This window comes from Ursus americanus, chromosome 3 (assembly GCF_024610735.1).
Source record: "Ursus americanus isolate L20-20 chromosome 3, mUrsAme1.1.p, whole genome shotgun sequence".
Taxonomy (NCBI): Eukaryota; Metazoa; Chordata; class Mammalia; order Carnivora; family Ursidae; genus Ursus; species Ursus americanus.
The window spans coordinates 77405315-77419828 of NC_142129.1; the positions used below are offsets into that span (position 1 = coordinate 77405315).

At 39.5% G+C, this 14514-nt stretch overlaps 1 protein-coding gene across 7 annotated transcripts in view; it reads left to right on the plus strand.

The window, feature by feature from the left end:
- Positions 1 to 14514, plus strand: part of PCLO (piccolo presynaptic cytomatrix protein) — a 373917-nt gene that overhangs the window by 179490 nt on the left and 179913 nt on the right. For 6 of the 7 annotated variants that reach the window (XM_087861125.1, XM_087861131.1, XM_045793368.2 and 3 more), the window contains exons 5-6: positions 5413 to 10495; positions 10861 to 12869. In XM_087861125.1, coding sequence (XP_087717251.1) covers positions 5413 to 10495; positions 10861 to 12869 — 7092 coding nt within the window. The remainder of the gene's footprint in view (positions 1 to 5412; positions 10496 to 10860; positions 12870 to 14514) is intronic. The other variant, XM_087861128.1, reaches the window with a different exon arrangement.

Consider the following 14514-nt stretch of genomic DNA (forward strand, 5'->3'; position numbering starts at 1 on the left):
TTCCGTCAACCTGATTGAAAAACTCCCACCTGGACCTCTGCGCTACTTTTCTCCCCAGTGGCTGTCACTTCAGCTGCTGCACTCCCTGTATTGACGGGTTTTAAATTTGTTTCTGTTTGAAATCAAGATAATATTCTGAATTTATCTCTTAGAACATTCTCAGCACTATGTTAAGTATTTTCTCGATCATTTCATCCACAGAACAATGGATGAGGTAAACATTGTGCATTGTAAACGTTGTATCTTCTTTAAATTGAAAACTGAATTTCTGTACCCAGTATCATATGGCTAAGAATTCGGCACAGCCGAGATTATAGTCCAGTTCTGATTATAAAAGAGTGACTTTTCAATACTATACATAATTCTTCTTATGACATTGTACCATCCTGCCTTTACATTATGATAATTATTATTCTCTCTTAGCAGCTCCCACCATAATCCCAAGCACTTTATGTAATATTTTACGTTGTTATATTTATATTATTTATGCGTTTGTCATTTGTGTCATTCATATTTTCATAGTATATTGTTTACATTTCTTTGTCGTCATATCTTGTCTCCCATTTATTCCTCTCTACCAAAATGTGTTTGTCAAATGGGAATAAAATGTATCCTAAAATATGATAAATAATTTGAAAGATACATTCTTCTTTACTTTGTTTGCTGTTTTAAAATTTCATATTGCTACAGCATTCTCTCTTTTTATCTATATACTTAAACGGAAAACTGCTTATCTACATTTGATATATTACATTGAAACACTATAGGTCACCTGATAAAACCCAAAATCTCAACATCCTTTAGCATAAACTTTTATTTCTGCCTAAAATGACTAACAGGTTAATATTCAGGTTATGTATAAGTCATTGTATATAATGGCAGGAGAATCAGGATGAAAAATAATGAGTTTTTCTGTAGTGAAAAGGATTCCCATGTAGGTGAGAATATTTGATTTTTCTCTCCAGTCCAACTGAACATTATGGACTTAATCTTTAGAGTGCTAGTCAGACTAGCAATCCATTTTGACCCTACCATTGTATAAATGATTAAAATCATTCATTTGTTATTTTACTTTGGCCCATTGAAATAAATGGCTTGGGAAAATTAAGCAATATCTCATCATTTCTCTGTACAATCTTAAATTTAACCAGCAATTCGGTTCTTAACCCCAATAATATTAAAAAAAAAAAAAACTTCCATTTACCTTTAATATGGAAGGCTAAACATCTCAGCATTTGTGAAATGAAAGGGGCCGAGCTGAGTTTGGCAGTGCACGTGTGTCTTGGTATATTCCCCATCACTAGAGAAGGCTTCAAGATTTAACACTATCAGAAGAATTTCAAATGGGTCCAGTTCATCACTGCCTCTCTCTGAATGGCATGGAATATTAGAAGGAAAAGGAATTCTCCACTCTCTGCTTTTGGTTAGTAAGTAAAAAAATATGTAGGAATCTTAGCCCCTGGAAATTTTGAGTAATTGTTTCATATACGTAGACTAGAAATGCTCAAGTACCATAATTCTATACACGGGAAAAGTGCAATAACAGTAACAGTAAAAGTAAGTGCAGTAGGATCTAATGCTAAGTGTACTTAGAAAAATGCACAGAAAATGTGTTCCTTAGGGGAACTGAAAAATGATATCACTATTAAAAAAAAATAAGGTATGCTTAAATTATGTTTGTTCCCACTCACTACCTCCATCTAAGATGACAAAATTCTCATGTAAAAAGTAGATGCCTGGAATTTTCTTCTTAAGTAATCATTTTAGAGGTCATTCTAGTTTGTATACGTGTAAAAAAATGAAATAGATAATTAATTTCAATTTCTGATTACCTATTCAAATGAAGAATATAATGCATACGTAAAATTCAGTGATATTTATACACATACATGTATGTATGTGTTATGTATAATACATATGTAATTTAGAAAGAGGTGTTTGAATCTATTCATTTCATTAAATCTTAACATATTATCACAAGTAGTTTAGTGTTCTCAAAAATAAGTATATGCCATACTTTTTTTTTTTTTTACAACCATATATTTTTGAAGCAACAGGAGAAAACTCCCAATCTTTTAGTCCTAGGGAGTTAGAAGTTTGGAAGAAAATAAGCCAAATTATGCCTCCCTCTCCTAAATCTTTTGATCGTACTCCTCTAGAGTTACAGTACTCCAGATAGCCATTTGAAGATTAAATAATTACAGAAAACCAAACCCAACTTATACACTGTGTTTTATGATCTTCTGTGTTCCATCAACTCTTATTTGATCAAATTATTCCCTTGTTAAAAAAAAAATCCATGAAGCAAGGGTGTGCAGTGTTAAATCTATATAGCCCAGCTAACTTGTGTGGGTACAAATTCCACTCACATACCTCCCAAAGGAAAGTAGACGGCCACAGGAGGGATAAATGCTTAGACAGATGAGTGTCGCAGTATGCCCATCTCTGTATATGAAGAACAATTTTATTTCTTTTTTTGATTTTAGCAACAGAGGGTAAAAAGTTGAACGTGTAGGAGCCTTAAAGAGGCAAAGAGCTTGGTTGGTGTCTGATCTGGTAGTTAATAGCTAACAGTGTAATGAAAAAAAAGAAAGTCATTCACCTCTCTCAGGAGAGTTTATTCCTTTATTCCTTTGTTATTTAGTTAGTGTGAGAAGAGTTGACATTATGAATTTTTTTCAATTTACCGTGGCACAATAAATCCATGACCAACTGTTTCTTCTAAACAGTTCAGACAAATGCTCCTTGGTCACCTAACTTGATTTTTTTTTTAACCAACCCAAACATTTTATTTTAGACCCACAAGCCTATAGAGTAAAATGTTTGCAGACTTTTGCTACCTCATAATATGGAGTGGGAGAGTCATTTAGAGGGAAAATCATCACAGCATCATCATACAGAAATAATGATTGAATCCTCTGTGGAATGTGGAGGAAGAGAACAGGAGAGGGGCAAGAGGGGGAAGTGGGTAGAACATGGTACTAAGGAAAGAAAGAAAACATGAACACATGGGAAAAGGCCCCAGAAGGGGATAGTAGGATAGGTATTTTGATATTTATGTGTGTTAGTCTTCTGTTTAATGTATCTTAATCTCCTTTGTTACATTATATGTCTGATCTTTATTTCTGTAAAATATAGAACTTGTAGAATTCATTGTATAAAACTATAATTTCTCTATTATACTCTATTGTTATATATAACAATGGTTACATTTCCTCCATATATGGATAATTTATTACATTGTTCTGTTTTATAACTTATGCAGACACAAAATAAAGAATACAAGTGACACCATCACAATTTGATTATGATTTTTTTTTTTTTTTTTTTTTGCTTTTTCTCTTTTACAAGGAGCTTAGGTCCCCCACCCCTCTGGTTATGGTATTTACTGTGATTTAGTGAAGGGTGGAAAGGCAGATAAGGAAAGACATAGAAAGCATATTGACCCAAAAAAATTGTGTTCATCATTATGTGGGATGTGAGGAGATAGAAACATCCCTCTACTCAAACCATCTAGGAAGATTTTATTAGAAGTCTGCTTCACGTGTGCTTACCTCTTTAATGTGCAGCTCTTAAGACAAAGGAACCAAAATTAGTTGGGTGCTCATCAGCCCTACTACTAAAGTCTTGCAACTGCCGATAAGTAACTTTTTCCTGGGGAGACATCTGATTTGACCCAGGGAAGTTAATTCATGATAACCCAAAGAAGACATATTGGGTTTTTTGCACTAAAGTCATGAATAATATATCACTGTCTTTTTGAATTTGAGTTGTGTCCTGTTGTTAATTTGGCCAAAGCATTTTATCTTATAATGTGTTCAAGATACATCTCTAACCATACACATTAACAACAGGTAGTAAGATGAACATGAATGTAAAATGAGTATCAAACCAACAGCTTCTATATTTGAGAACTCTAAGAAGGAAAAGGAGGAGGAGAGGGAGAAAGAGAGGAAGGTGGAGTTGAGAAGGAAGGAAAGAAGGAAGAAAGGTTTTTGCAAGTTTGTTTTTTGTTCAGCCTGACATCTGTCTGATCATTTAGGCTACAGGTGGGTTGGAGGAGCCCACGCTTACAAACCCACTGAAAATATTGAGATGGTTGGTTCAAGATACAGACTTACTGGAATTGAGGTGGCCTCATAGGCCAGGGTCAGACAGAGCATGTCCTCCTGCAGTTTGTTTTCTGACCCCTTTATCCCATAGGGCTGTAGGGTTATTTTAACACCCTACTTTAAGCATGGAAACCAATTTGATTAGTTGAGTTTCATTTTGCTCATAGGTATTTATAGTTTGGACTTATGCAAAAAGTCTCTATGTTTATTATTTTCATTTAAGGCCACTCTGATTCTTGAAACAAATTGCTGGAATGGCCTCATAATAGCCCAAGGAAAGCAGCAGGTCAAGGCTGAGTTCTGTCTACATAGTGTCCCGGCTCCCTTGAAAGCCTGTCGTCCCATTTACAAAAGTTAGTTATTGTACTGGTTGAAAGGAACTGACTTTGACATAGTGTAAAGGTAAAAGTCCAAGTATTTTCAAAATCAGAAGATATTTATAAGTAATATTTATTAAATATCTTTGAGGTATGATGCTGAAGATAAATGAGATTAACAACACTACAAAAATAATAGCTGGATATTTCTCTTTAGCTATGAGTTAAACTAATTATTGCATAACTTTTTCAAAGTTATTAAGTATTAGTAATAATTATTAATAATTATTGCAAACTTTTTCAAAGTCTCTAAACATTCACTTCAAGTGATGTAGAATAATATTAACAACAATACCAAGTAAATATAGTGTCTTAATGTCTTTTAAAGTGTCTTTAAAAGACACTTAGTAGTGTCTTATTTGAATCTCTCTCAAAAAAAAAAATCTTTTGTGGTAGTTGAGACAGATATCATTATGGTCATACTACCTGCATATTTTTGTTAAGTAAAATTTCCAACATCTCTTACAACTTGTAGCCAGGTACAAAGCCCATCCTCTGATTTTTTTCTTTCTTTGCCTGTCCTCATGATTCAAAAGTATTGGTTGTATTAATGAAAACATTAATTTTTTCTTTGACAGTTTGTAACTTTTCCCCAAAGTAAATGTACTGAGAAAGATAATGATGTGTTTGAAAGAAAATTGAATTGAAATTTAAGAAGATAGAGTATTAATGGAAAAAATCAAATGTCATTGAGAATTGACATTTAATTAAACTTAGGTTAAATGAAAACTAACCTTAGTCAGTATGTTTCAACTACTTTCACTTTTTTTGTATCCAAAGATTTTTTAAAAAATTACTGACATATAGTTTTAAAAAATCCTATAATTATTCCTCAGTTCATAGTAATTGTTTGGGAGTAATAGAGAGGCCATATTACTAGTTTAATCATGTTAAGTTTTCCTGTATCTTTTCCTCCCTGCTAGGAAAAGGAAGATGACAAATCAGACACTTCAAGTTCTCAGCAACCAAAAAGCCCACAAGGTCTGAGTGACACAGGATATTCTTCTGATGGGATATCAAGTTCACTTGGTGAAATTCCAAGTCTTATTCCAGGTGACGAAAAAGATTTGCTAAAGGGACTCAAAAAGGACTCTTTTTCACAAGAAAGCAGCCCTTCCAGCCCCTCAGATTTGGCTAAGTTAGAAAGTACAGTCCTATCCATTTTGGAAGCTCAGGCAAGTACACTTGTTGAAGAAAAGCCAGAAAAGAAAACCCAACCTCATGAGGTTTCTTCTGAGCCACCTAAGGACCAACCAAAAACTCAGAGTTTGTCTGAAACTATAGAAACTACAATTGCAGAAGAGGAGCTCACAGAAAGTCAAGAAGAAAAAGACACTTTAAAAAAAGATAGCCAACAAGATGTTCCTTCCAGAAAAGACCATGAAGAAAAGTCTGAGTTTGTTGATGACACAGCTACCAGAAGACAGCTTTATGATTCAGTTGAAGACAGTAGCGAAAGTGAGAACTCTCCTGTTCCACAAAGAAAACGGAGAACTAGTGTTGGTTCATCTAGCAGTGATGAGTATAAACAGGAAGATAGTCAAGGATCCGGTGAAGAGGAGGACTTTATTCGAAAACAAATCATAGAAATGAGTGCTGATGAAGATGCTTCAGGTTCTGAAGATGATGAGTTCTTTAGAAGCCAGCTCAAAGAGATCAGTAGTAGTATTGAGAGCCAAAAGAAGGAAGAAACAAAAGGGAAAGGGAAAGCGACAGCAGGGAAACACAGGCGACTAACTCGGAAAAGCAGTGCAAGCTTTGATGATGATGCAGGAAGACGCCATTCGTGGCATGACGAAGATGATGAGACATTCGATGAAAGTCCTGAGCTTAAGTACAGAGAGACTAAAAGTCAGGAGAGTGAAGAACTTGTAATTGCTGGAGGAGGAGGGCTGCGTCGATTCAAAACAATTGAACTCAATAGCACAATAGCAGATAAATACTCTGCAGAGTCCTCACAGAAAAAAACAGGTCTGTATTTTGATGAGGAGCCAGAATTAGAAATGGAAAGCCTGACAGACTCTCCAGAAGATAGGTCAAGGGGGGAAGGATCTTCTAGTCTTCATGCTTCCAGCTTCACTCCTGGAACATCCCCTACATCGGTGTCGTCACTTGATGAGGACAGTGACAGTAGCCCCAGTCACAAAAAAGGAGAGAGCAAACAGCAACGTAAAGCTAGGCACAGGTCACATGGTCCTCTTTTACCTACTATTGAAGATTCTTCAGAGGAAGAAGAGTTGAGAGAGGAAGAAGAATTACTAAAGGAGCAAGAAAAGCAGCGGGAATTGGAGCAGCAACAAAGAAAGACTTCTAGTAAGAAATCAAAGAAAGACAAAGATGAACTTCGAGCACAGAGAAGAAGGGAAAGACCAAAGACACCACCCAGTAATCTCTCTCCCATTGAAGATGCATCTCCAACAGAAGAATTACGTCAGGCTGCAGAAATGGAGGAGCTCCATCGATCTTCCTGTTCTGAATACTCACCTAGCATAGAATCAGACCCAGAAGGTTTCGAAATAAGCCCAGAGAAAATAATAGAAGTGCAAAAAGTTTATAAATTGCCCACAGCTGTGTCTTTGTACTCACCAACAGATGAGCAGTCTATTATGCAGCAAGAAGGTGGCCAAAAGGCATTAAAAAGTGCCGAGGAGATGTATGAAGAAATGATGCATAAAACCCACAAATATAAAGCTTTTCCAGCTGCAACTGAACGAGATGAAATGTTTGAAAAAGAGCCTTTGTATGGTGGGATGTTAATAGAGGATTATATTTATGAATCTCTAGTGGAGGACACATACAATGGTTCGGTAGATGGCAGTCTGCTAACAAGGCAAGAAGATGAAAATGGATTTATGCAGCAGAGAGGGAAAGAGCAAAAAATAAGAATTCCAGAACAGATTTTTGAAGATCCTATGCAAAAAATAACAGACCTCCAGAAAGAGTTTTATGAATTAGAAAGCTTACATTCTGTTGTGCCTCAAGAAGATATTGTTTCAAGCTCTTATATCATCCCAGAAAGCCATGAGATAGTGGATCTGGGTAGTATGGTAACTTCTACCAGTGATGAAAAAAAATTATTAGATGCCGATGCTGCCTATGAAGAACTCATGAAGAGGCAGCAGATGCAGTTAACACCTGGATCCAGTCCAACCCAGCCCCCCATCATGGATGACATGACAGAGTCTACCATGGACTTTGACAGGGTGCCCGATGCATCTTTGACATCAAGTGTTCTCTCAGGAGCATCTCTTACAGATTCGACGAGCAGCACAACTCTCTCTATCCCAGATGTCAAGATAACCCAACATTTTTCAACAGAAGAAATTGAGGATGAATATGTAACTGATTATACAAGGGAAATTCAAGAGATAATTGCCCACGAATCACTGATTTTGACCTACTCTGAGCCTTCAGAAAGTGCTACATCTGTCCCACCTTCTGACACACCCTCTCTCACGTCATCTGTTTCTTCAGTTTGTACCACAGATAGCTCCTCACCCATTACTACCTTGGATAGCATAACCACGGTTTATACGGAGCCAGTGGACATAGTAACTAAATTCGAAGATTCTGAGGAGGTCACTTCATCAACATATTTTCCAGGCAGTATTATAGACTATCCGGAAGAAATAAGTATATCTTTAGATCGGACTGCCGTACCAGATGGAAGAACTAGTGCTGATCATATTGTGATTTCCTTATCTGATATGGAACCTCCTATCATGGAATCTGTAGGAACTAAACCTGAGGGGCTCATTGCTGACACTATTTCCACTGACTCATCTACATCTGAAAAAGACCCAGTGAAGAAAGCCAAGAAGGACACTGGGAATGGAATTATTCTCGAGGTCTTGGAAGCTTACAGAGATAAAAGGGAAAAGTCTGAGGTTGAACTAACAAAAATGGGCTTCTCTGAAACTGTGTTCGATCACCCTCCATCTGCTATGGCAGTGGAGGAGCAGGCTCCAGCAACATGCCTTCTAGCTGGACAGGTCTTCGATCAAGCAAAACCTGCATCTCACTTCCCATCTGGCAGTCCTTCTGTTACCTCTCTTCCAACTAAAATTCGTCCATTCTTTAGAAGCTCTTCTTTGGATGCGTCCGCCCAACCTCCTCCCCCTCCTCCCCCTCCCCCTCCTCCTCCTCCCCCTCCCCCTCCTCCTCCTCCTCCACCTCTTCCTCCACCAACCTCACCTAAACCAACTATTCATCCTAAAAAAAAGTTACCAGTTACAGCTCCAGTGACTCTGACTCCTACAGCTACACCTCTAGTTGATGCTGTTACTACAGTAGAGGCCACAGCTATTCCAAGAAGCAGTGGGTTACCTATAACAAAAATATGTACCACTGCACCTCCTCCTGTTCCTCCTAAACCATCTTCCATCCCATCTGGACTTGTATTTACACACAGACCTGAGCCAAGTAAACCTCCAATTGCCCCTAAACCAGCAGTTCCTCAGCTTCCAGTAACTACGCAGAAATCAGCAGATACACATCCCAAACCAACAGGTCTATCTTTAACATCAAATATGACACTAAATTTAGTGACTTCAGCAGATTATAAATTACCTTCCCCTACTTCCCCACTTTCCCCTCACTCTAACAAGTCCTCCCCGAGATTTTCCAAATCCCTCATGGAAACCTACGTGGTTATCACGTTGCCATCTGAACCTGGGACTCCCACAGATTCTTCAGCTAGTCAAGCAATTACCAGTTGGCCCCTGGGATCACCCCCCAAAGACCTGATTTCCATCGAACCAGTGTTTTCTATAGTTCCTCCTTTAACAACTGCAGGAATGCCAAGTTCTTTAGAACAGAGCTTATACATCTCTGGAGCTCTGGAGACATTTTCTGCTCTCCCTGTCACAACACTGTCTTCATTTCAAGCAGCCCCAACCTCAGGGACACAGTTTTACACCACTGACATTTCTAAGTCTGAGATCTTAGCAGCCAGAAGTGCAGTCCCTAGTGTTGGTCCCAGCAGTGTGTCTATCTCAATTCCCCCAGAGCCTCTTGCTCTGGATAGCCTACATTTAGAGAAGCATCAGCATAAGGAAAATGGAAAGGTGCAGCTTGTCGGGGATGCCATTGATTTGCGTACAGTACCAAAAGTAGAAGTTAAAGCAACTGAAAAGTGTATGGATCTTTCTGCTTCCACGATGGATATGAAAAGGCAAAGCACCACAAGTGACATTTATGGCAGACAGATTAGTGCTGTCCAGCCATCTATTATAAATCTCAGTGCAACTCCATCCATAGTAAGGCCGATGTCCCTGGTCACTGAGACGGTGACTGTTGTTACGTGCGTAGCTAGTACCAGTTACACCACGGGCACAGAAAGCCTGGTGGGCGCAGCACATGCAACCACAGCACCACTCCAGCTTACTACATCAAAGCATGCTGAGCCCCCATATAGGATACCAAGTGGCCAGGCTTTCCCTGCAGTTAGAGAGGACGCACCAATCAACTTATCCTTAGGTACTTCGGCATACCCAGCAACATCGGCTATCACAAAACCTGTCACTGCGCCTCCTGTTGGTGTCACAAATGGATGGACTGATAGCATCGCATCCCAGGGGATCACTGATGGGGAAGTGGTAGACCTCAGTACAACAAAGTCTCACCGAACTGTCGTAACAATGGATGAATCCACTTCAGGTGTGGTGACCAAAATAATAGAAGATGATGAAAAGCCTGTTGATCTGACTGCAGGGAGAAGAGCTGTATGCTGTGATATGGTTTATAAGTTACCCTTTGGAAGGAGCTGCACAGCACAGCAGCCTGCAACGACTCTTCCTGAGGACCGTTTTGGTTATAGGGATGACCACTATCAGTACGATCGGTCAGGGCCGTATGGTTATAGAGGGATTGGGGGAATGAAACCATCCATGTCTGACACTAATTTAGCAGAAGCTGGACATTTTTTCTATAAAAGTAAAAATGCTTTTGATTATTCTAGAGGAACTGATGCAGCAGTAGATCTAACTTCAGGGAGAATAACCACAGGTCAGTATGATGTGGCAGCAGACCTTTCCTTGAAATGTCATTACGGTGTCCCTCATCTCATTTCAGGATGAAAAATGTGGTCCCTTTTCCGATTTTGTTACTTTTTGTCTTTCTTTGGATGTTTTGGCAACATATTTCAGAATACATGTGCGCTTTCGTTCCTTCATTTTTTTAATTTGTTCTGCCCAAAGTCACCCGCATGTGCCTGCATGTTCAGCATCGCTTTGATTCTGCATCTAATTAGGTTAACCTGTGGATTTGCATGCAGTCCCATTCGTTATGTTCATCAAGATTGAGAGGGCTTTCAAACCCAAAACGCGTCATTCGTTCTGGGAACTGGACTATAACTCTACCCTGTATTTCAGGTGAGGTAATGGATTATTCAAGCAAGACTACAGGTCCATACCCTGAAACACGACAAGTCATTTCAGAAGTTGGGATTAGTACCCCACAGTATTCCACAGCAAGAATGACTCCACCTCCAGGATCTCAGTATGGTGTGGGGAGCGTTTTGAGGTCATCTAATGGTGTTGTCTATTCTTCAGTAGCAACACCAATTCCCTCCACATTTGCTATCACCACACAGCCTGGCTCCATTTTCAGCACCACGGTGAGGGATTTGTCGGGCGTGCACACAGCTGATGGGGTGACTTCATTATCCGCCCTGCACCAGAGCCAGCCAATGCCCAGGTCCTATTTCCTAACAACAGGTGCGTCTGAAACAGACATTGCGGCAACCGGCATTGATATCAATGCCAGTTTGCAGACTCTTACGATGGAAACTCTTACTGCTGAGACAATAGACTCAGTTCCCACTTTAACCACAGCATCCGAAGTGTTTTCTGAAGTGGTGGGAGATGAAAGTGCTATTTTAATGGTCCCTGAAGAAGATAAACAGCAGCAGCAGCTTGACTTGGAGCGTGAACTCTTGGAACTGGAGAAAATTAAGCAGCAGCGTTTTGCTGAGGAATTGGAGTGGGAACGTCAGGAAATTCAAAGGTTCCGGGAACAAGAAAAGATCATGGTTCAAAAGAAGCTGGAGGAGCTGCAGTCGATGAAGCAGCACCTTCTCTATCAGCAGGAAGAAGAGCGGCAAGCCCAGTTCATGATGAGGCAGGAGACATTAGCTCAGCAACAGCTACAGCTGGAGCAGATCCAGCAGCTGCAGCAACAGCTTCACCAGCAGCTAGAAGAGCAAAAGATTCGCCAGATCTACCAGTATAACTATGACCCTTCTGGAACGGCTTCTCCACAAACCACAACGGAGCAGGCCATTTTGGAAGGTCAGTATGCTGCCCCAGAAGGCAGTCAGTTTTGGGCAACTGAGGATGCAACCACCACTGCCTCGGCCGTTGTGGCGATTGAAATACCACAGAGCCAGGGGTGGTACACGGTGCAGTCTGATGGTGTTACTCAGTACATCGCCCCACCCGGCATCCTGAGTACTGTTTCAGAAATACCCCTGACAGACGTGGTGGTAAAGGATGAGAAACAGCCCAAGAAGAGAAGCTCTGCCGCCAAAGGCCGCGGACAGTATGATGAGCTGGGAGAATCTGACGATCCCCGCGGCTTTAAAAAGATCGTGGACAGTGGTGTACAAACTGACGACGAGGACACAGCAGATCGGAGTTATGTGAGTAGGAGGAGGAGGACCAAGAAGAGCGTTGATACGAGCGTCCAAACCGATGATGAAGATCAGGACGAATGGGATATGCCCACCAGAGCAAGGCGAAAAGCTCGAGTCGGCAAGTACGGTGACAGCACCATGGAGGCTGACAAGACCAAACCCCTTTCCAAAGTCTCCAGTATAGCAGTTCAGACAGTAGCAGAGATATCTGTGCAGACTGAACCAGTTGGAACCATAAGAACACCGTCAATACGGGCGCGCGTGGATGCCAAGGTAGAAATAATTAAACACATTTCAGCACCTGAAAAGACTTACAAAGGGGGCAGTTTAGGATGTCAAACAGAAGCAGATTCAGACACACAGAGCCCTCCATATCTGAGTGCCACATCTCCACCCAAAGACAAGAAACGCCCAACACCTTTAGAGATTGGTTACTCATCTCACCTTCGGGCAGATTCCACACTACAGCTGGCTCCTTCCCCACCCAAATCTCCAAAAGTCCTTTATTCACCCATCTCACCACTTTCACCAGGCAAAGCCTTAGAATCAGCCTTTGTACCTTATGAAAAACCCCTCCCTGATGATATAAGTCCGCAGAAAGTACTGCATCCAGATATGGCTAAAGTGCCCCCCGCGAGTCCTAAGACAGCCAAGATGATGCAGCGGTCCATGTCTGACCCCAAGCCTCTGAGTCCAACAGCAGATGAAAGTTCCAGGGCTCCTTTTCAGTATACCGAGGGCTACACGGTAAGAGTGATTCTTTTCAGTTAGAAGGCAATAGATGAGTTGATGTTAACCGCGTGTTTGCAGACTTGAGCAGGCAATGAGGCTCCTGGTACCTCTGAAACCCAGTACTACAGTTTAGTGAGGACTATTGCATTAGAAATTTGGGGAAAAATAGAAAAGTATACATCCATTTAGAAATACCAAAAAAAAAAAAAAGGCAAGCATCTTAGGTGAGGCAAAATGAGAAAGAAGTTTGTTATTTCATAACTTCATGAGACTGAAAGTTTGCTTCTAATCTTGAAATCTCCCAAGTGTCAATTGTCAACTCTGCTTTCAGTGAGTAGAATTAATATTCATATTTAGGTATGATGGAATAAATACTGAACGTAAACAGATTAGACAAAGGATGGCCCTAAATTTAGACCCATGGGTACTGGAAGTCTTTAGCAGGAGGGTCCTTGGAGATCATCCAAGCAGTTTCGTCTTCCTACGGCCAGTATATTTTCATTAAAAGGCTTAGAACATTTATTGCTTAAAAGAGAGCATTTCTAGGGCAGGTAGAGGAAAGTAATTTCATAGTTCATCCGTGCTTGTTTAGTTTCTGGCAATTTTCTTAATCTAACCTCAGGTAAGCCTTAGTCCCAGGGCTTACAGAAGCAAAAAGAATTTTTATGTTTCTTTGAATAATAGTGGTTAATTATTGAAAAATATATAGGCATGCTTCAAAGGAGAAAGAACATATATAGATATGTTGGACACATCTGTGAAGATCTCTCCAGCTGAGCTAATAAGAAATGGTAATAATCAGGTATAAAAACACGTGTATCCTACTTTAAAAGTCTAATATATAACAGAAGGCTGTTGATAAATATGATGGTTCAATTTAATACAAGATGTTCAAATTAAAAGTTCTCTTAATTTACTGGTTTGTGAACTCCAGGTCTTCAAACCCTGAAGCTTCTAAATAGGTTTATCTGAGACATTGCTATATTTCTGCTGGCCCATGTATATTAAACATTGGCTGTGGGCTGAAAAACATGCCATTAAATATGACTATAAGTCTGTTTATAGGTATATAGACATCTCCATAGGTATATTAAAAACTATAAATTCATGTGTGTTCTCTAGTTTCATAGTGACATTTTATTATTACATATTTTCTCAAACACTGTGTAAAATTGTCTTCATGTCGGGGACAGAGGTCATAACTGTTAGGTCAGGAAACCACTGGTGAATTGAAATTACATTCAATTTACAGAGAATTATTTTTTCTATGGCTTTGTTTCTAGAATTAAATCTATTGTGAGAAGTGATTTTCAACTCAGCTATATGTATAGGTATTTATTTTTATAGCAGTGGCGTATAAATTCACCTAAGAGTTGCTTGGAAAACTTGGAAAATGTGGCTTTTGACAGGACTTTAATATTTACGGTTTGTGTCCTTAGAAAGAATAAGCTTTTCCAGTTGGTGTGTTGGTCATTTACTTAATGTATGGCCCTGTACCCTTAATTCATATGAACTCAGTTAGAGAAGAGGTTGGAGTTGTCAGTATTTTTTTCCACAGAATTCACTTCAGATTTGGAAGTGTGAAATGAAAGATACAGTGAGTTATGTGGGTTCTATTACAGGTAATGCTACTGAATAACTATCTAATCACAAAAGAAGT